This window comes from Sander lucioperca, chromosome 22 (genome assembly GCF_008315115.2).
Source record: "Sander lucioperca isolate FBNREF2018 chromosome 22, SLUC_FBN_1.2, whole genome shotgun sequence".
Taxonomy (NCBI): Eukaryota; Metazoa; Chordata; class Actinopteri; order Perciformes; family Percidae; genus Sander; species Sander lucioperca.
In genome coordinates, this window is record NC_050194.1 from 16,073,724 (window position 1) to 16,096,237 (window position 22,514).

Sequence of the window (22,514 nt, forward strand, 5' to 3'; positions counted from 1 at the left end):
AAACATTAACACAGAATAGCAACAGAAGTAGTTCCATTCATACTGGGTGTGAAGGACTTAAAACACCTTTAAAACTGCATCTAATTTACAGTAGGTGACAAACTGCAACCACTAGTTTACAACCAGGGTTGTTCTAGGAAAGGCAATAGTGAAGTGACACCTAAATTAGTTTAATTCCTTTATCCCATTACAATGCTAGATAAACTCTGTAATATCAACCACTGGACCCGTTTTATTTTTTTTTAAAACTTTTAACAAAGACAACAAATTCCTAAAAATAACTTTGGTTTATCTTGTCATGACAACGGTCTTTTTTTTAGTGGGATTGAAACTTGGAGGAATTTAAAACTGACATTATTTGCTGGTGTCACTAAGCTGCAATACTCAGAGACAGACAGCATAATTGAGCACATTTTCGTATGGCCTAAAATAGGCAAATGCTGATTATAATAAATCCATTTTTATTAGTTTTTGCAAGTAGAATAAAAAAAAAAAAAAAAAAAGATATTGAGCTTGAACAAATTTTACATCAGCAGCTGTTACTGCATATTACCTAATCAGACTCCTTAATGCAGGAGTCAGGTTTTAAATGTGCTTTGAAACATGCCAAGTACCAATTAATTTTGTGCTTCTGCAACTGCTAAAGTTTGTATTGGTTTGGGTCGGTGGTCAAAACTAAATTAAGTAACATCTCAGACTTAAAATAATTAGTCAAAAATCAAAATATTGACTTCCCCTTTTTCTCCGTAAAAACAAGATTGAAAACTTCTACCCAGATCCCTCAGCCAGACAGTACTTCCATTTTCCAGAATCACCCTGGCCAGTTTTCCCAAGGCCGCTGTTGTCATAACCGGAGAGTACATATACGGTGAGTGAGATGTGTAATGCTGCCTGACCTATTTGGCCAGTCGCATCTGGAAGTGCGTCCCATTCTGTAATGTGGAGATTACATGGACATATGTTCAGGAAGCACATAGGAGATGTCATCCCAGGGGTGGCGGTACAAACCCTGTTTCAGCCTCTTCTGGTCCAGGTAATGTCCTAATGCAAGACAGACACTAGTTAGAGGTCTTACTTTAATAATACTTTGATTCTTAAGTGTCATGGCTCTCTCTGAATGGGACTCACCAATAAAGCCCATACTGCGGCCAAGGACAAAGATCCCATTTAGTGCACCAATCTCCACAAACTCGTCAGCCTCGTCTCTGGAACCAGTTCAACATTCATGTGAGAAACAATACTGGACAGTGTGCTTGCTATCAACAGTATGCTTGCTATTATACCACACTGTAATGTAAGTCGTAAGCACATAAGTGTTTGTCAACTACTTTAACCCCTCCTGTGGGCGCTCATACGTGGAAGGTGGTGTATTTACAGATAATGAATGACAATATAGTAAAACACAGTTATATGAAATATGTCTTGGAGTTTGATTCTTACCTTGTGAAGCCCCCACACGTCCTAAGCAGGTCCACAAAGGCAACACCAATAAAACCGTCTACATTGAGGATCAGGTTGGGTTTCTGAAAATAAGAAAGGAAATCTAAATGTCAGAGGATTATCAGTAAGCCAACCAACTTGCCCAATTTAACATAAAACGGAGGAAAGGTTCAAAGATGTCACAGCGAAATGTTGCGTGTTTGACAGTAAAATATTCTCATCGGGAGATTTGGACACTATGCAGTATCCTTTACTTATTTAATTGTCATGATGCTGGCTTTCCTGACACACCTGTCCCTCAAGACCATTTGATTTTATTGGGTTTATTGAGAATTGATTGAGTCTTCACTTGTGCTTCACTCTTGCCAATTCATGCGACAAGTACCTTGGAGGTAGTGATCTTCTCTACGTCTAGTGCATAGTCGAGGAGCTGGGTGGAGGGGAAATGCTGCTTAACAAAGTCCTTCAGAATCTGCACCCGCATGTCTGGGTTGTTGATCTGAAAACAGAGAAACTGTGTTACGGCTTTGTGTCTTGTTTCTTGTAATTAAAGCGGTTAACTGTAAGGTATCCATTTGTTTTAATTATAATCCAAAGAAGAATTATTCAGATGTATGATCTTAGCAATTGTCTACTATAATCTAAAAATGTCACATCATTTATGGATCTTGATAATGCAACTTGAGGTAGTGTAAAAACTGAGTGCTGCTTACTGATTTGACTCTGTGGCCAATGCCCATGATCAGCTTGCCATCTTTCTTCATCTTGTTGACAAACTCCATGGGCAGCATGCCACTATCAAATGCCTTGCTGAACTGCTTCGCAGCTGCATCCAGAGCACCTCCAAAACGGTCCCCCTGGAATTTATGAATAAACCATGATTCAGTAGAGAAAACAACAGTTTTAACCATGTAGTCCAAGCAGTAAAAGCAGACAGGTAGAGAAGTGAGCATTTTCGGAAAAGCGCAGCAGCACAAATATCAGACCTAATGACCTCAGCGCCACAAGAACTAGAGGAGAGTGACTAGGCAAGGTGTGATTTCTGTTTATTTATTTGTTTTATTTTCCTCGAGACCGCAGAGGGTGGGTGAGGGTTTTTGTTCTTGTTCAGTTTGTGTTTCTCTGTTCTGTATGTCTGCATATAAAAAAAAAAAAAAGTTGATCTAAAAAAAAAAAGAAAAGTAGTGAGCATTTTCATAATTTCTGTAATTTTTTCTGGTTAAAGATGGTGGCACAGTGTATGTACGTTAAGTTTGTGTGTGAGCAGTACTGACGATGGTAAGCAGGCCGGAGGTGAGGCTTGAGATAAGGTCCTTGCCAGCACGAGCACAGACAATGGTGTTGTGTGCACCAGAGACGGCAGGCCCATGATCAGCAGTCACCATCAGGCACATCTCAATGAACTGGCAGGCATAGCGCGGCAACCTAGACAGAAACACAGCACAGCTTATTCCACTGAAAATATATTTGTATAACACTTTCTTTTCTCAGTAACCAATTAACACCAGTTGTCGTCTAGTCGTCATACCAACCTGCGTTGGAACCAAAGCAAGCCCAGCACTCCTCCTAAACCCATCTCCTCTTTGAAGACCTCAGTGATGGGCATGCCAGCGTAGATGAGCTCCTGGCCTCGCTCGTCACAGATGCTAGTCATGAATGAGGCTGGCTTACGGATCAGGCCCAACTCCTGGAGGAAATCCAGTGGAAAGTAAAACCGATTTAACACACAGGTAATAAACACAGTGCAAAAATGTTTCTATAGTGTGAAGGAGAGATCAGTATCAGGTATTTGCCAACTGATAAGTAACAGGGAAGTGAAATGCCACCGATATGTTAGAGGTAATAGAAACCATGGCACCATTACATATTTTGTCCAGAGAAAACTGACAAGTAAAAAAAGTAAATACCTAGATCACAATTCTTTAAACAAAAAGTGTATGTCATGTGTATGCTTAAAAAAAATGATTAGCCAATATAGATAGTGGCCTTAAAAAAAAATAAAAAATGTATCTGTCAGTCGCTAGTTTTAATAATAAAAACAAACAATGCATTTCCATGAAAATCATAAGCCCTAAATTGTTACTATACAAGATTTAACAACTATTTGATTCTTCAGCGGCTAAGACAGATGCTGTTGAGGTTTACGAAGGAGTAATGATGAAGTTTCTTACCCTGGCCCAAGAGTAATCCATAGGCACTGTTGGGGGAGGCACCTCGTCGGCAGGAATGATGGTACCATTGGCCACCAGTTCATCATAAACGGTCCTGTTTCACCATATGTTCACAGTATCAGTGAAAAACCCTAAACACATTTCAATGACAAACTCTGGATATGACTATGTGATGAATTTCTCACTTAATGACATCCCCCAGCTCATCAAAGCTCTTTGGTACATAAGCGCCAGCATCCCTCAGAGCCTGATTCTTGGCTACTGCTGTCTCTGAATCCTGGTTGGCACAGGCCCCTGCATGGCCAAACTGAACCTGAAAAGGCAGTATGACAGGTTGAGCTCAAAAACTCTGGATTTTGTTCGCTGTTGCTTACACAGAATTCAAAGCAAGTTATCCCAACACAGCAACCAAACCTCTGAAGTGAACATGGTGGCGCAGGTTCCAATACACCAGCACACCACAGGTTTGGTTATCCTGCCCTCTTTGATGCCTTGGCAGATCTTGTACTCCTCTGTGCCTCCAATCTAGGTTGACAGAGTGAAAGAGAGGCATATGGTGTAAATAAAAAATATCAACATTAAGGTGATGTTAATGGGAAAATATAAACATCCGTGGAGCTACTCCCACCTCTCCCAGCACTATTATCATCTTAACCCCTGGAGTGTCCTGGTAACGAAGGACGTGGTCCATGAAGGTGGAGCCTGGATATCTGGACAAAGAGGAGCAAAACACAATGATTTCAAAAGTGTTTCAGACGACAACATTTCTGTGGAGCAGGGATAGTAATACTAATACCAATAGCTTCACAACAGCCTTTAAAAGGACAACGGTCTCTCACTGCTAAGCAAATAATTTGCAAATAAGTTCTTGTACCTGTCGCCTCCGATGGCCACACCTTCACAGACGCCGTCTGTGGTGCGGGAAATGATGTTGTTCAGCTCGTTGGACATGCCCCCAGAGCGCGACACATATGCCACGCTGCCAGGACGATAAAGTTTCGAAGCCAGAATGTTGTCCAGCATGCCACCTGTGTTACCAATCTTAAAACAGCCAGGCTTGATGCCACCAACCTGGGAGACAGAAAGTAATGGGTATCAAATTAACTTATGTGTGCCAGTTGAAACTGATCATTTTCTGCATACATACATTGCTGTATTAAAACACATATACACCGTCTCTCTCTTTTATTCTATTTTTTTAATAAATTGTCTCTGTTGGTAAGAAATGACTGCATACCGTAGCGGGGCCGATGATGGTGACACCTTTCTCATCAGCCACTTTAATTATCTTCCTTGTCTGAGCTTCAGGAATGCCCTCAGCTATGATTGCGATAGTGTGAATCTGAAAACACAAATCGGATAAGAGAGCAGACTTTCATGTCTGGCTGAATCTCACATTTTTATGCAGTGTTGTATGGGCTTCTATGTTAACATAGTTTACAGTATGTCTTTCTACCTGTGGGTACTGCATGGCCTCCATAGTGCTGTCGAAGGCTGAGCGCAGTGAAGCAAAGCTGATCAGGACGTCCACCTCAGTATGCTTCTTCATGGCATCGGCCATGTTCTTATAGACCGGCACCAGGATCTCCTTGTGGCCCCAGTAGAACTTCTGTTTATGATCCCCCCTGTGCAAGGCAGAAATGTAAAGTAGAAGAATAATTAAAAAAAAAAAAAAAAAAAAAACTAAAATTGTATTTGAACCAACTCAAGAGCAGCCTGATTTACAAATTTGGAAAACTGTCACCACTGATAAAAAGGTGCGAGTAGGATAATCAAATTCAAAACCGGTTTTCAGTTCTTAGATTTGGTTTCCTACTAAAAGTAGGAAAGTTGAACTGAGTACAGGTTACCAAGTTAGTTCATTTTATTTATTTTTTTTTTAAATCAGGATGAAATATGACAAAATATATGAAGAATTGACAAGTTAAAGCAAGTAATGAGGATACAAATGTCACAACTAGAAGTTATTACTTCCTTAAGAACGATCTATCGTAACACTGGGAAAATGTCCTTAATCAGTGAATTCAACTCATTTCAGACAAACTTGAGATCTTGAGGAACCTACGTGAAGGGGTAGACCATGGCTGCCACAGAGGGTTCATCCCGGGAGCATACATAGTCGAAGTCCAGCATGCCCTGTACGGCACGTGTCTGCATGCCCCAGACAATGGTCTTGGTTTGTTTTCCGAAGAGTGTGGTGGCTTTGGCTAAATTAACGAGAAGGCAGAGAGAGTCTAGTCACAGCTGGAAGCAGAAATACACATCACAGGCAAGAGACGAGGGTCAGGCTCAGGAAAATAGCAGGAATGGGGATGGCAACAAGCAGAGTAGAGATATAACTCACTCTGAGGAAAGAGATACAGGAGGTAGAGAAAATAACTTCACCACTGCAAACAGCTTCAAAAGGAAGGTCATCTTTCTCTTTGTTGATGCAGTTTGCCTGCATTAGGCATATGGCAGTGTTTTTTTACCAATGCATTATAATCTGGGCACCACACGTCTGGTTTTAGTGCTGCTATTGCATTTAACCCAATATAATTACACACACATTTGTAAGTGTAACCAAACTATTCTGAAAGTCCATTTTTTTTGTTCACCTCACACGGTTAAAAAGGATACATTTGGTGTTTTAAAATGGAACCATTGGTTGTGTGGTAGAAGATTTGGAATTGGGGACACACTGTTTGAAGTTAGATTAAAAACTCTTTCCATTCTCACGATACTAACAACTCTAGGTTCTGCACAAGACCTGTGCAGTTGTCTCAGATATACAACTGGCAACTTGGTTTGACTATCAAGGGCCAATGTATTTTTACAGTGTTTTTTTTCTGACCACAGAATACAATACAAGACATTTCCCTTTTTTCAATGCATTTAATATTGCATTCCAATAGTGATTTTACTTTGCCCCTTTTTTAATGCAAAACACTTTTTCTACTGTATGTTTGTAAAGTGCTCCTAGAAACCCTACTAGCCCATTACCAAGCAGGAATACCACGTAAGCCTTGATTGTTGATGACAAAGCTTCTACTAGTAATTCAATAAATAAAATGCAAGGCAAGGTCCAGACAACAAAGCAACCCAGCAGTAGTGCAAGAAAAAAAGATGAGATCCTGTGTCAAGTATTCCATTTAAAATGCAGAATGTCATGTTAGTGTACAACATGGTTTGAAGCATTTGTTAAGTGAATCACCATCTTGCCACACATTTGTTCCAGTCCTCCCAAGTCTCTCCTCTCTGTCCAGACTGACTGCCTTCTGTGGTTCTCTGATCTGATCTAAAGAAGTTGTGCACAGAGCGTCATTTGTCAACACTATTACTGCCTCTTTGACAGAAGGCTGTAGAGTGACGAGTTATGTTTTACAGGGTTTCTGCAGGGTTCATGATAGAGATTTTAATTTAATACCTGTGAGACTATCATAGATCATACCGGTCAAATTATGACACTATTATGAAAAACCAGTAGGGTTCTTAAGACTTTTCAAGACCTGCAGATACCCTGGTTTTAGGATGAAGCTGGTCTTAAAGGGAAAGCAAATGTTGAAATGATTAATTTAAGGTAGCCCTACAATACAATTTTTATAATATTAAAGAAATGTCTGTCCTGGTTTATTTTCACAACATATACCGTACCAAATGATTCACCAATGTCATTTTGGATGGGAATTCTTCTTTGACCAGTTTAAGTTCAGAGACACAAAACAGCACCCCTTAAAGTGAGTAAGCCACTATAAAAATGCGGAAAAAGAAGGACAGACAAAAATGGGAAGGCAGGGGGAAGTGGACAGAGGGTGGAGAGGGCAGGAGGACAGATTTTTCACACCCTTCCATACCTCCGCTGCAGCCTGAAGAAGCTTGCGCTTCTGTGATCCCACGGGACGGGAACACAAAATACGACATAGTGAGCACAGAAAAAGAGAAAACAATGAGTGCAACTTTATCTTATTTATTGAACAGACTTCAGTGCATTCTGTAAACTGCGTGCCAACTCTGAAAACACTTCATAAAAATCACACTAGTGGAAAGACCATGCACATCTCAGCTGCTACAGAGCATGCCTTTACTGTGTAGAGCAATCTAAAAAGTATGGTCTCGCCACAATCAAAATTTCAATCCACATAGCCTGTGCTGAATGTTAATACTACAATAAAATTTGCCCTACAAACACACAACTCCGTCTAAAAGATGACAAATCTTTTCTAAAGATCCTAGTATTTATGAGTCTTAGCATTAGAAAACAGATATGCTAAATTTGTGGATTATCTACAACTCTTTCTACAGTTTTTATTTATTCCAAGGATGAAAAAAAAAAAAAAAAAAAAAATCTTATTGCTAAAGAATACAATGTCCTCACTGGACCACTGAGGTGATGCAAACGTGTAGGTGTCTCACACTCACACTCCTTTCTAGATTAGGAGGGTGAGGGATAAGGCCAGATCAGTGTGGAGTGTGTGAGCAGCCGAGAGCAGTGTGGGCATGGCACACCTATCACTTACCTTTCCAATCGCCTGTGACCACATTCTTCAGAGGCCACAGTATAGAATGAAGAGAGTCTTAGAGAAACGAGCATGAAAAAATAAGGGGTGAGTGGACAGTTTGTGCAGCAAAACCAGAAGAGGAAGGGAAAATAGAAAGAAAATTAAAATGCAGAACAGCAGCATTTGGGGGGGGGGGGGGGGAATACAGGACGCAAGGATAAGTGAAATGAAAAAGCAGAAGTGTATGAGTACATATGGAGTCTTGCTGATAAGACGCACTGGAGAGGTGAGTGCTACTGTGTTAGTTACCTGCTGGAAGACCTGCTTTAGACTTTTTGGCTGGGGTGACATCGTTAGACTTCCTTGATTCAGAGAATGAAGCTGTCCTTGTTGTAGCTGGAGTCTGGTACAGAATGTAGAGAGAAACAAATGTATGTTATTTAAAAGCTATACAGAAGCTTCCAATGAGAATTGTTAGCAGTAAACTAACAATTTCCCTCTTATAAATAATATTTTTAGTATACACGTCTTGCCACATTTGAGCTTATCACCAGTCAATATAGCCTTGACATTTATGCATCGTTTTAAAGAATATCAAGGACCACCACAATTAATAAATAAAAAAAGACTATGGGCCCTATCTTGCACCCGGCGCAAATGACTTTGTACACCGACGCATGTATCATTCCTATTTTGCACCCGACGCACAGCAGACTTTTCCCTCCACAGACTCACGTCGGTAAATTAGGGAATGAACTTGCAATCCCGGGGGCGGTTCAGCAAAAAGGAGGCGTGTTCTGGCGCAAACGTTCCCTAGTGCCATTTTGCAGTTTCAGAAAACAGTTCCGTCACAGACCAGGAAAAACCTAGTCTAAAGTCAGTGGTGCGTTATTCAGATGCTATTTTAAGGGCACATGCTTGGCCGTAATGTAGAGTGCACACCGCGCATACACTTTGCTTCTCTCATCTCACGGACCCAGCAGTTCCCATTTTTGCAAACCATACATAGATACAAGGAAAAATATGACCTTGTTTTACACAACATTTCCATGAATCGTGGATGTGTTGATGACATAAATGAGGAAATATTAGAGGACTTAAGGAGATGTGATATTGAACTGCATGTGCCGATGCCACTTAACCCAAATGCCCCAGCAGCAGCACGGGAGAGGAGAGAGAAGAGCTGCATCGTCTATAGTGAGGTAATCTCAGTCTAATGTTAGACTACATTGCAAAAATATCACCATGCATTCATAACCTCGTCATTCAGTGAGAGTGAGCCCAAAACATCGGAAAGTATGTTTTTGTGACATTTCTTTATTTACATTTTGTCAAAAAGAAAAAAATCAATAGCAAACGTCGGTCTCCTCGGCTGTGAACCGCTCCTAGCGTGCGCCCATGGATATATTAAGAGCGTGCGCCTAGAAAATCCGCCATTGTAATAGCAATCCGCCATGGAACAAGCGTGCCTGCTTTTAAAAAGGGAATGGGAGATAACGCTTCAACTGATTTATTGCACGTTACGGCCCAACCACACCTATGAGTAATGTAGCTACTTCAGACCAACCCATTTTAGATGAGATCCGCCCAAAGCTACTTGCGTTTGATACTTGCGTTTCAGATCGTTAAAATAGGGCCTTAAAAAGCACACGACTATATACAAAGAAACACACGTAATGCTATACTATAGAGTTAATCAAACAAGTTCCAAAGTCCAAACCTTTTAAAGCTAAAATAGTGTTTGCAAGTATATGCAGCTTTTGTTCACATGTAGCAAGAGGTGTTGCAAGTTTAAAGGCATTCGCTTACCTGTGATACAATACAGTCATGCATGTTCAATCTCTTAGGTTAACTAATCTTAGACAATTAATTATTCAGCAATAATGATTTTATTTAACTCTCAAACAGTAAAAAAGGATTAGTTCACAATTTAAATGTCCATCTAACTCAGCGGACAATTAGCACATGAAAATGTGGTGCCTGTCTCAAACAATATGACATCTGAAATGTGTTTAAAAGAGAAGACCTGCAGACTATCCGAATATTCCCTTAGTGTGTGACTGAATGAAAATACCATTGCACTGCTGCTGGCATTGAGGAGGAAGTTCGCTGTATGTGCGTCCATTGGAGGCTGGTTAGGGATTGGCCGGTGGCCCAAAGCCATTCCAACAATGGCCGTCATATGGGTCTCAGTACCAAACACATGGATGGGAATACCTGTGGTCTTTCCTGCACAAAGAAACAGAGTTAAAAAAACTCAATTTAAAATAGTTGCTAACAATTTGGCATGTATAAAAACATGTTTGGCATTCATGCTCTCACATCACCTGTGGATGCATTAAAAACATTATTATCCCACTTTAAGGGTCATGTGTAGTCCAATAAAATCACCTGAAAATTGCTTGACACCAGGTTTTTCCCCAATGAACAAATTATATAATACAGTCATCCAATTCTCAGCCTGGGCATTTACTCCATCTCACTCACCTACTTCCCCCATGACCCTCAGCCCCTCCTGGTAGTTGGGCCCGCCACGTCGAACAAAGATGGTGACTTCGTGCTCCTTCAGAGGACCTTGGTAATCTTTGATGGCCCTGACAATGCCCTGGGAAGAGAGACAGGCAGGTCAGCTATGTGGATCAAAAACCGTGAATTCTTTAAATATCTGGATGGGTATGTCAGCCAGTAAGAGCTGCTTAGAGACAGGAATGCCAGTGTTGGTTTAATTAACACCATGTATATGTCCATATTAGAAAGCAAGATGCAAAACCTTAATATCATATGCATCAAAATAACAAGGTGAGATTTTGTCATTATTTGGTCTCAGTGTGTTCAGACCAACTTCCACTGAGTGTCCCATGTAAGATAGCATCATCAGTATTTAACACAGAGGCAGTACTTAAGGCTTACTAAGCAGCATTTCCCTAAAGGAAAAACAATGTATAGACCTATACAAATGTAATACCTCTCAATCCTCCACTAGAAGTGTATCTGCAAACACCAACCGACAATGCTGCTAAATATACCTTTAATGTTGTCTTCTATAAGTAAGTTAGGATGTTGTGTTTTATCCATGGCTTATGGTGCTGAATTAAATCAAAGGAACATGGATAATGTATTTTAATATCTTCAGGGGAAAAATTGTATTGAAGGCGTTTTCTCTTATTAAAAATGATTGACGTTTCAGATTTTACCTTGAATGTGGCTGCCACATTGGTGAAGTTGGCAATACTTCCTCCGATGATCAGCACTTTCCCTGCAGGATACAGAGAGATGAGTGTTGATATGTGCAGAATATGTTATTGACTGAAATGTCACACCCCAGTAACATAGTTTGGTGACCGCCGGGAAATTTATTGCTAGCAACATGCACACAGTGAACAGGGCCTTGTGACACACTAAAGGAGAGTGAGGACACATTGGGGAGGAATGATCAAACACCGACTTCATGCTTAAGGCAAACTGTCAAGTTTAAGTTAAATTAGACATTTCTTATAAACAGTCAAGATTGGTTTCTACAAGTGTGCGTCTCCCCCTACGTTCGCCTTTGGCCTAAATGTGTGCAAACTAGCCCTAACAAAGTGTTTGCTGTACCTACCTTGAGGATGTTTCTCCCGTGTCATGAGAGAGAGGATGGTTTTAGCGTAGTCGTAAGTCTGCTGTTCACTGGGAGCGCCAGAGTACTCGCCATAATTGGCCAGTTCATCCACACCGCCCAGGTCACAGATAGTGTCGCTAAAGAAGAGGCATGGTGGACAGTTAGTGTCCTGATTCTAGTTGGCATTTTTAGTTTTAATCAACTGTGCCCTGTGTAGTTTTCTTTACATTCAGTTTTACTCATCAAAACACATTATGTGTATCCTAGAGTCTAACAAAAGTCGCAAAGCCTATATATATATTTTTTTTTTAAAGAAAGTATTTTAAGTCTTAAAAAAAATTGTTTATATCCACGTTTACTAGCTTGCAGTCTTCCTCTTCACTTGCTTTGTTGGTACGTTACTGCCACCTATAGATCAGTGGAAAACCATTGGCAGGAATATGTATCTCGTCAACTGAACACACAAATGTGTCCGTGTGTGTGTGCATAGGACAAACAAAACGAGGACCCACACCTAAAAAAAACAAACAAAAAAAAAACAAAAAAAAAACTCCATAGCCTTTGTGTCAACATGAAACAAGCTTTCAAATTTCAAGGCAAAGAGCAACACAAGTGGCACACAATACTGAATATATAGTATACCCTTCATCCAACAAAACACTTTGAATGCTTCTGTTACCTAAAAAGGCTTGATATAAACCCTTGTTAATAAATGGAGTACCTGTAGACTACTGAAGCCCCTCCTCCAGCCACCATGGTCCAGATCCTGCCATTTGGGTTCAGCAGGGTCAGCTTCAGACTGGCACCACTCTTTGCATCCAGATCAGCTATGTATGCCTCCTGCAATGGACACATTGTTGTAATAAGGCCAAGGACAGATGCATAAACTGAGATCAAGTTTAAGGTTCAATTACGACTACGCTAAAACCATCCTCTCTGCCATTTCAAAGGTTGGGCTGAGACTATATAATAATTGTTGAAAAAGTACCGTTAAATTACTATGAAGGGGCATGCATTAGGGATGCAGAACAAAAGTTACTCCTCCAAAACATTGAACTTGTACATGATTAAATTGTGTAAAAGACCCGTTTACTTAAACATGCTGCATCATTATAACCCAATAAACCTTAATACACACATACATTAAAAACCTGCTTTATCGTGCTTCAGAACTCACCTCTGGATATGCTTCTCTGCCAAAGGGTGGTGGAAACTCCACATCACCCCATTTAGCCTTGCAGATGTAATCTGCTGTGGCATCAATCTTGGCTGCCATGTCGAGGACGTACACTCCATCTTTGGTGACGACTGGTTAAGAGAATAAAAGTTGTGTTATCCATTAATTTGACATTTTAATGTTTTTCTCAGATACAGATGTTACAGAAGAGAATGTACCAGAAGTAAACAGTTTGTTAATTTGAATTTGATCATGAATGTGCACACATTAGTAACTTGTTCCCATAAATTAATAATGAATCCCCTCAAAGTACTTAATTCATTCTATTGAATTAATAATGGACACAAATGGAGCTGTTATAGTGACGAAACAGTTCCCATCTTCCTTCCCAGACTAAAGAAGGACACTTCTGAGGGTCATAAAGGAGAAATTAATATAAATATGCACAGTTGAGCGTGGGTCTTTGAAGTTAATAAAAACATACCTATAGGGTTGATCTCAAGGTAGGTGAAGTAGAGGTCCTCATAGAAGTTAAAGAGTCCAACTATAAAACTGGCCAAGACTCTTCAAGAAGGAAAAAAAAAAAAAAAAACAGTCAACTAAACTCACTATTCAAGAGAGGACAACAACTTATCTTACTAGAAAACCACATAAAATAATAGAAGTGTAGACCATACATTATATAACATTGTCTTGTCAAATAAGTAGACTAAATGCTGCCACTTATAACAGACAGTGCAGCATAATACAATTCACAGAGGACCACACTTGGCTTCCAAGCGTTGAGCTTGTGAGAAACTAGTCCCAAACAGAAATGTTATAATGCTGCATAAAAGAGAGATCAGCATGTTCTCTGCACACGGGGGGAGGGTATCTGGAAAAGGGAAAAACTAAACCACACTGCTCAAGGTCACACAACAGCAAAAGACTAACAAACTACATTGAAGACAGAGAGCTTCTTTGATTCACTGGCAGACAAATATAGGTAACGTCAACAAATAAAATCCACCAAAAAGAGGTTTCTACTGTGTATTTGTAGCAATAACAGGGTAAAGACAAAGTCTCTCTGAAGTTAAGTTGACTGCTGTAGATCTTTCGGTATGGATCAAAACAAATAAATAGGATGTGTCCGTACTCTTTCTTTTCATCAGGAACGTGTGTGAGTAGGTGCTCTGTGACTTGGTCCTCACTCAGCTTCTCATCCACTGCAACCATCAGTCTCTGGGCCTTGGCGTCCACATCACCCACTTCCACTCCTCCCTCGTGGTGGAAAAGCACATGGTCGCCCTCACGTGTGGCATAAATACACACATAAAACTCCTCATCCTGGGTGGACCAGTAGATGGTAGGGTACACAAACACATATTTACAGATTTATTTTGCGAATTGCAGAGTTTGCATTTTCACTTATTTACAAAAGGCTGACAAGCTTGTTTGAATGTCCAGAACATACAGTTCTCTATTTTAACAAAACTGACCTTCATGAAGGCACATTTTCTCACACAAACAATTCACACACATACTGCAACACTATTCACCCTCCGTTTGATCACTTCACAAAACTGTGAGGAAATCAATTAATCACATGCACACTGACCTAAATACAAAACACACAACAATATTGTTTGTATTCTGGCCCTGGAGGTTTCAAAGACCTGCTGAGTGGGTTGACTATTTGTTTCTTTAGTTAGACCCAGGCCAACGGGCTACACAAATAAACTTAACATGGCTTTCAAACATAACAGGATGTGGAATGACTTAAGAAACTAGCATACATTACCTGTGGGTGTGGAACAAATGGCTCAATGAGGAAGTTCTTCAGCACACCCTTGGCCTTACCAACCTATTCAAGACAAACACAAACCAAAAGCATGTTAGATTAACCTAGTTAGAGATATGGAAGTGGAGTCTGCACATTACATTCTGCTTCCAAGGTTTAATTCTTATCACCATCTTTACACACCCTGTTTATATTAGGGCTGCTTGATCATGGGAAAAATCATAATCACGATTATTTTGGTCAATATTGAAATCACGATTATTTAACACGATTACTCATAAAACAAACAAAATAAAGGTTTACTTGCAAAACAAATTCTTGATTATTCTGTTTTTGTGATCATTAGGAGCCAAAATCGTAATCGCGATTACAATTTTGATTAATTGCATAGCCCTAGTTTATATGTGCATCTGTCATTTTTTATTAAAAAGGAAAGCACAAAGAATAGCAAATTATATTAAAAAAGTGGTAACTAATTGCATGGCTGATGCGTAAATTCCCCTTCGTATGTACTGGAAGTTTGGCGACAGCCTGTTTGAAGTGCAGCATAGCATGTTTGGTGGACAAGAATAGACCACCCTCCACCACTAACCTCTGACCTGGCAGATCTAAACATAAGCCCATGGCCTCTGGCACTGGACACAGCAACCTTCTACAAACAGGTCCATATGCTGGGACTAACGGACAAGGAACTGTAGCTTACATTCTCTTCAGATGCTGTAAAAAAAGTCAATGTGGCAGTCATGTGATTTACTACATTGGTCAGACTGTTAGACTGCAATGTTATCTTTATTTACGACATAATTAGTCTGAACAATCACACTGAGGATCAGGGATCCTTTGCTAAACATATCTAAAATGCAGTGCAATTTGATCATTTAAATGAGTTGTCTTTGTGGTTTTTATAACATCACATATACCATTAATGCTGTCTGTTGTTATGTCCCAAATTCCCTTCATGGGGGGTAATTAAAGGTCCTGTGACATGCTGCTTTTTGGATGATTTTATATAGGCCTTAGTGGTCCCCTAATACTGTATCTGAAGTCTCTTTCTCGAAATTCAGCCTTGGTGCAGAATTACAGCCACTACGAGCCAGTCCCACAATGAGCTTTCCTTAGGACGTGCCATTTGTGTCTGTAGCTTTAAATGCTATTGAGGAGGAGAGGGGGGGGCAAGGTGGAGGGTGGGGGTGTGGCCTTAACCAGCTTGTGGCCACAGTTGTAGCTCTATTTCCTCATGGGCGGGGCAAATTCTCTGGACTGCTGTGGGCAGCGGACAAAGCAGAGAAAGGCCTTTCCCCTTATGACGACATAAAGGGAAGATTCCAGATTGGCCCATCTAAGCTTTCATTTTCTAAAAGGCGGAGCAGGATACCCAGGGCTCGGTTCACACCTATCACCATTTCTAGCCACTGGGGGACCATAGGCAGGCTGGGGCAACTCATTAATGTTATAATCATAATCTTAAAGTGACATTTTCATGCCATGGGACCTCTGTATTTCAAACAGATGACAAAGATCAATAAACAAATGAGGAATGTGTTTTAAAGTCTAGAGAGATGGAGAACAAATTAACAGTAAGTTATTGGTGAGCTGGTACACTGGCAGGCAGAGTAAGTATTGGATACTTATCTGAGCAGATTCTGAGCAAATTAAAGAATGTCATTTTGAATGGGGATACGGACACAGAATGCTATCCCTTCACAAAAGACAGACTGTTCTTTGTCTGGATGGCAAAACAGCTAAGTGACCAGTAAAGCTGTGTTCAGAACTGTGTGAAAAAATGCAGCGCATGTCAGTATTGGCCAACGAAATACGTCCAAATACATTTTTCTGGTAGATTACTTTGCCAATCATCACAACAAGCAATAACCTAACAGATATGCAAATCATTTCTTTAGTATTATCGGATAGGTTTATGAATCTAGTATTATAAACAACTGTGCTGCGTTTTGTTGTCTGATAAACCTTCAATCTCTTGGATCAGTTACTTCCGCTGGACTTCCTGGATTTCATTGTTTTAAGGGTAACGCTCAGCTGCTTTTGGTCTGAACGCTCACTAAGACAGACAACTCATTCAACAGTCAACTCACAGTGGTCTCTCTCATGAGACGGGCTTTGAGCCACTCTCGTACACCCTGCAGGTCCAGGTTGATGCCCACCAGACCGAGCTTCCCACGCCGCTTGATTAATTGATCTGGCTTTACCACCAGCCGCTATAAGGGAAGCAAGTGACAAAACAGACCAGCCACATATTAAACATAGACCACAGATTTGCAACGATACTGGTGTGACAAATAAAACTTATACCAGGCTAAAATATGATACCGGTATCACAACATTTCTCCACAAATAATATGACAAGCTCTCCGTGTGAAGATATTACATGCTAGTAAATTTTAATAAAAGTACACGCCCACACACACAAAATTATCCTTGTTTCAGCTGTATGTTAATGGCACTCTTTATCCATTCGTTCACCCTGGTTCAAACTCAGCCTTAGATATGTGGTATCTTCTAGTATGCTACTAAAACAATTTTAGAGTATCATAAAAGTTAAATGCTCTAGCGAGCCTAGCTCTATTTTCTTAAAACATTTCCACAAGTACACACACACACAATCATAACAGTCACTCAATGCATCCAACTACAAAGTCACATGCCACTGTGATGGTAATTAAATAATGTCCTGCAACTCGTGCACACAGCGTTTCAGAGACATACAGTACGTAATTAACCTCATGACTTCAATATTCATTTTGCCAGCAGAGGAAACAATCTAAAACTAAGACAGGCTACTAGAAGGCTGTTTAGGCTGTGTTGAGTCTGACGCAGCAGCCTCACCTCTGTCAGCAGCCACGGATGCTCCTGTGAGAGGCGGTCCCAGTCAGTCTCAGAGGTGACACTGGCATAGCGGAAGCGGTTCTGCACGGCCGCTGAGGTGCAGATATACTTATACAAGAACTCTTTTCCTGTCTGCTCTGAGATGGCTTTCGCCGACATGGTAGCACTGGATGGCACAGGACCTTTGGGAGAGGGAGGTCAACAGTTCATTTCACAGAGTTACAACATCATATGTAGATATATTGATGGACAGAACAATAAACAAACTAAGCATAGGTGCATTTTAAGCACTTAGAAACTACAGGCCAAGTTAATTCTGATTTTCAACCAAGATGGGGGCTATTGCATGCCTGTTGAAAAATCTGAAGTCTTGTCCACATGTTATGTGGGACACTGGATGATTGATTAAATTAAAAATATGATTTTTTTTAAATGATATGCATGCTACTGGACATCTTTGGGTTCTGGTTCCTTGGCTTGGGATTAAAATTAATTGGGCATACTTGTACCTCTCCCCCCTCCGTGTGTGTGTGTGTATTTTTCTTATGTTGTCAAAAAAAACAAAAACAAATCTTTAAAAAAAGCCAGTCTGACTAGCCTAAATCTATTGGGTTACATGTTCAATTAAATTCAAGCAAAGTGGCACTCTAAAGCTTTCTAATCTGTATTTGACATACCATTTACTACAAACTGAGATAAACTGTAAAAAGTATTCCCTATCTGCTGCATGTTTATCCAACGAGGACAACTACTTAACCGCACCAGAACTGCTGAAAATGAGCTCATCTTAAAAACTGCATGAACTAATATCCTTTAGGCATAATAAATCCTAAATTTACCAACTCATCATAGCTCCTTTATGCTTGGTTAATAGTTAGCATAAATGACCACATTCATCTGAAAGAATACAGCATTATGGATCCTCCACCATGCTTAACTGTTGGTAGGGTGTTCTTTTCCCTGTAGGCTTCATTGCGACATCTGTAAACAAACTGTTGGTGTGCATTGCCAAAAAGCTCTATTTTTGTTTCATCTGTCCACAGAACATTTTCCCAGAAGAACTGTGGTTTTTCCAGACACTCTTTGGTTCCTATTTGTCTTTTCCTCAGCAATGGTGTCTTCCTTGGCCTTCCCTCATGAAGCCCTGTTTGGTTAAGTGTGCAGCGTATGGTACTTGTTGAAACCATGACCCCAGACTGTTCCAGGTTGGCCTTCATGTCTTTGGATGTTTGACGTGGTGTTTTTTTTCACCATTCGCACCAACCTTTGAAGACTTCTCTCATCAATTTTTCTCTTCCCCCCCCCCCACATCCAGGGAGGTTCTTGACAGTTCCATGCTTGGCAAACTTCTTAATAACATTACACAATGTTGAAACAGGGATACCAAGGTCTTTGGAGATGGCCTTATACCCTTTGGAGGTGTTTACTAATAATAGCCCTTCTGATGTCCTCAGACAGCTCCTTTGTCTTCACTATTGTGACCAAGGAACAGGGAATAACAGGTGGCTTTTTAAAACACGGAAAACATAATTCGTTGGCTAATTCATGACACATGGGCACAGACAATTTATCACAGGTGATTCTCATTTGTGATTTACCACAGGTGAGTCATAATGTGATTCCATACTGATTGCTCTTTTTTTAAAAGACTATTTTTTGGGCATTTTCGGCCTTTATTGTGATAGGACAGCTGAAGATTTGAAGGGGGGGGGCATGCATTAAAGGGCCGCAGGTCGGAGTCGAACCCGGGGCAGCTGCCTCGAGGTGTAAATCTCTATATATGACCGTCCGCCCTACCAACTGAGCTGAGCTATCTGGGCGCCCACCCATACTGATTTACAGCAAAGGGTGCAGACAACACAAATTCTCTATAGAAAAAAGTTCTTTCACTTGATTCATATTTTTCCCCAGGAGAGATTCCACATTGTGTACTTAAACTTCATGGGTGCCAATAATGGTGAGCAGAACTGTAGGATTACAAAATGGGCCACAGTGGAAAAAGTACAAATTAAACATACACACTGTTGAGTTTTAAGGTTCTTGTACGTGACGGATGACAGCTCAATTACTCTTTGTTCCAATCCTAAAAAACCTGAGATCCACACTGAAAATGTTTTTTTTTTTCCTGTACCTCCTTAGTATTGTTGAATGTTTACCAACAGAGCTATAGATTGGTGTCAGTTCACTAATGATGTCAAACTGTCATGTCATCACACACACTTTCATAATAGAGAAGGTAGTAAATATTCAAAGTGATTAGTCCAATTCCTTCAATTAACAAACCAGCCTTTGTCTAACATGTGGATATCAGAAATAAGGGGGAAAACAGAAAAAGACAAAATCCCATGTTAGTACTCAGAGCAAAGACGAAACTAGAGCTGAAATGATTAGTCCATCACCAGAAAAATGTATCTGAAAATATTTGTTAGCCTAATTGTTTCAGTTATTTTCCAATATTCTGCTTCCAGCTTCTCAAATGTAAAGATTTTCTGTTTTAAATCACTGTAATTTGAAAATCTTTGGGATTTGAACTGTTGATCAGACAGAAATAAGCAACATGGAAACAGCCACTGAAAAATAAACTACAGTCATCTTGAAATACTATTATCACTTTCATGAGACATCAAGCCAAAAAAAGGACATTGAAGCCAAATTCATGGCATGTTCACACTGTAGCAATTAAGTTTAACCAGTGACGAAAACAAGATGTGATCCACAAGGACAGACAAGAGCCCATCTTACTACTACACATTTTCATCCAAACAGACAGTTTCACATTAAAAAAAAAGCTATCAAGACTTGCCATTTAACATTTTTAGGAATTGTACACTGGATAGAACACTATGTGTATTTGAGGAGAGAATGTGAAGGATAAGATGAGCACAAGTTCTACTGTTGTCTTGACATTACTGTTATTAACACCACTGCATGTTGTCAGACCAGCCAATGTTGACTCAGATACTTACACCCATGCATTTACAGCTTTCCTTTAGCCAAGTGCCTGAGGTTAAACCATGTAAAGCAGTGTGTGGAAAAGCCCAAACACAGGTCCATGAAGTACCTTTACTACAAACAGAGATAAGCAGTGAGCCTTGAAAAGCACGCATCCTATCTCCTTTGCCTTTGTATAGCTGATAACATTTCATGGTGGTTTTACTGTATGTCAGCTTCCGAAATACCAGCTGGGCTTTATGGTAGCAGCTTCTGCATCAGCTGCTGCACTTCAACACAAACACAGTCTGCAAGATGTCTGTGACGATCTAACCAGGGGGAGTCTGGCTAGGATTTAGCTTAGCAACGCTATCCTGTCATGCTTTCAGAGCCAGATGTCCCAGTATTTAGCCGGCCATAATCCACGGGTACAGTCCATTGTTTAAAGCTATCTAGCCGTGAAATGTGTCACTGTACACTGCATATAGGCTCCAGAGATGGAGGAAACTGGATTTGGAGGCGGCAGCATCAGAGGGGCCAGAAAGGGGGTACTGCTTCAGACACAGCTGCTGTTTGATTAGCCTGACAGCGCTCTAGCATCACTTTTCCCGTGCAAACTTCCGTGCCACACCATGTGCGTCAGGCCAACAAAACTGAATAAAGCTCTTTTACCAGCTACCACACCCACTTCACAAACTGTTCACTAGCTAGCCAAGCAAGTTCGATAACTTTAGCTAGCCTGGCTCGCCGTGCGTGAATGAGGAAGAAGTTCCTTGCAAGGAAACTAGATAGACAAATGTAGCTAGTAAGCGTAGAAAAACCTACGGAGTGATATATAAAAGGAAAACACAAGCTTCAGGAAGATGCTATAAAGGTTTAGCCTGCGTTTGTGATTAATATGAGCTCTGTTTTTTTCCACCGGCGACTGATGAATCAGTTAAATCTATTTAAACTCTGTTTCAAAGAATAGCAGCTAAGGCAAACGATGTAGGAAACGGTGTTATATTTTCTGTCTCTGGCAGGGTGACGGTAGACAATCTCACACCTGACTGACTGGCTAACTGCTGTAACGTTAGCCTCATACTGCTGTCGCTTGCTAACGTTAACCGGTAACGTTAAAGAGAAGCTACGTTGGCGTTTAAAAAGAACTCAGCGCAAATGGTTACCTTGTCAATGAAAGTAGCACCTCCTCGAAGTACAGGAATCGTTCCCCGGTGAAAACGACACAGCTAAAGAGTCACTAACGTTACTTATTCTTGTACAGGAGTCTGCTGCTGCCAGTTGCCCCCTCACTCTCGTCCTGTCTGTCGCACCATAATCTGACGAGCGATTGCACGACGATGCCGGCGCCTGATTGGTTTAAACTTGGTCACGCGGTGATGTCAGTCACACCGACACACCCACATCTTTAAATTAGTAAAAGTAATACATGTACTTAGTTACTCACTAATGGAATCTGGGGGGAAGATTTGATCATGAGTTTTTCGTGTCTGTATATTTTCTATTGTATGTTTGTTATCGGGCCCCATCCGAAAAGCTTTTAGTAGCTCATTTGGGGTTCCCCATTTCACGCGGACTACATATGATCATTGTACCGTCTGACATTGTTTTAATGATGCGAGGACGTTTGAATAAAAAATAAAATAAAAATAATCAGAGTATTCCACAAATAAATTTCAAATAAGTCCAACATTACAGTAAAAGACGAGCCTTTATTTTTCGCATTAAAAAAAAGCATGTCGATAATACTGTGAAAAGTTTTACAAAACGATACATAGTTCAGTGAAAGAACAATTAACAATAGAAGCGTCCAACCTACTATCCTACTATCAGTGCCCCTTTAAAACAGGTAGAACAAGTAGGGAAAGGGCTGTACTGACAGAATGTGCATGACAAGTATGGCTGGATAACAGCTACTGTAGGTGAGATTGACGATAAAAGTCTTGTGTTAGACGGGTTGAAGAATTAACTTGCAAAAATTCAATTTCATTCACTGGCCAAATATGAAAAAGGTCATGTGAAAGAACATAAAAATGTAAATAGGCCTTGCTCTGCCGCTTTTGATGTACTTAACTGATTTGTTAATCCTGGTAAG

The 22,514-nt window shown here is 40.4% G+C and overlaps 1 protein-coding gene across 3 annotated transcripts; it reads right to left on the reverse strand.

The window, feature by feature from the left end:
- On the reverse strand, positions 1-21,777 carry aclyb (ATP citrate lyase b). Of its 3 annotated transcripts, XM_031314809.2 has the most exons (30): positions 21,586-21,777; positions 17,489-17,670; positions 16,738-16,860; positions 14,645-14,707; positions 14,000-14,190; positions 13,349-13,428; positions 12,865-12,995; positions 12,409-12,527; positions 11,688-11,824; positions 11,284-11,345; positions 10,577-10,694; positions 10,164-10,318; positions 8,399-8,492; positions 8,108-8,164; positions 7,445-7,474; positions 5,677-5,818; positions 5,068-5,236; positions 4,849-4,953; positions 4,486-4,682; positions 4,240-4,321; positions 4,026-4,136; positions 3,797-3,924; positions 3,612-3,705; positions 2,973-3,127; positions 2,715-2,865; positions 2,154-2,297; positions 1,826-1,939; positions 1,441-1,523; positions 1,129-1,205; positions 1-1,041 (listed from the first exon to the last, which is right to left on the reverse strand). In XM_031314809.2, the coding sequence occupies exons 2-30, from the start codon at positions 17,645-17,647 to the stop codon at positions 947-949; spliced, it is 3,366 nt and encodes a 1,121-aa protein (XP_031170669.1). In that variant the 5' UTR covers positions 17,648-17,670; positions 21,586-21,777; the 3' UTR covers positions 1-946. The 3 variants fall into 3 exon arrangements, with proteins under 3 accessions (XP_031170669.1, XP_031170671.1, XP_031170673.1); XM_031314811.2 differs by lacking the exon at positions 8,108-8,164; XM_031314813.2 differs by lacking the exons at positions 7,445-7,474; positions 8,108-8,164.
- Between the last annotated feature and the right edge of the window lie 737 nt (positions 21,778-22,514).

What these genes read in the sequence shown, in the direction of transcription:
- aclyb (XM_031314809.2), bottom strand. Translation starts at nt 17,647, where the DNA reads ATGTCGGCGAAAGCCATCTCAGAGCAGACAGGAAAAGAGTTCTTGTAT. An exon ending in TAAAGCAGGTCTTCCAGCAG is followed by an intron (nt 8,165 to 8,398) that starts GTAACTAACACA and finishes CGTTTCTCTAAG; the next exon opens with ACTCTCTTCATTCTATACTG. An exon ending in TGATAATAGTGCTGGGAGAG is followed by an intron (nt 4,137 to 4,239) that starts GTGGGAGTAGCT and finishes CTGTCAACCTAG; the next exon opens with ATTGGAGGCACAGAGGAGTA.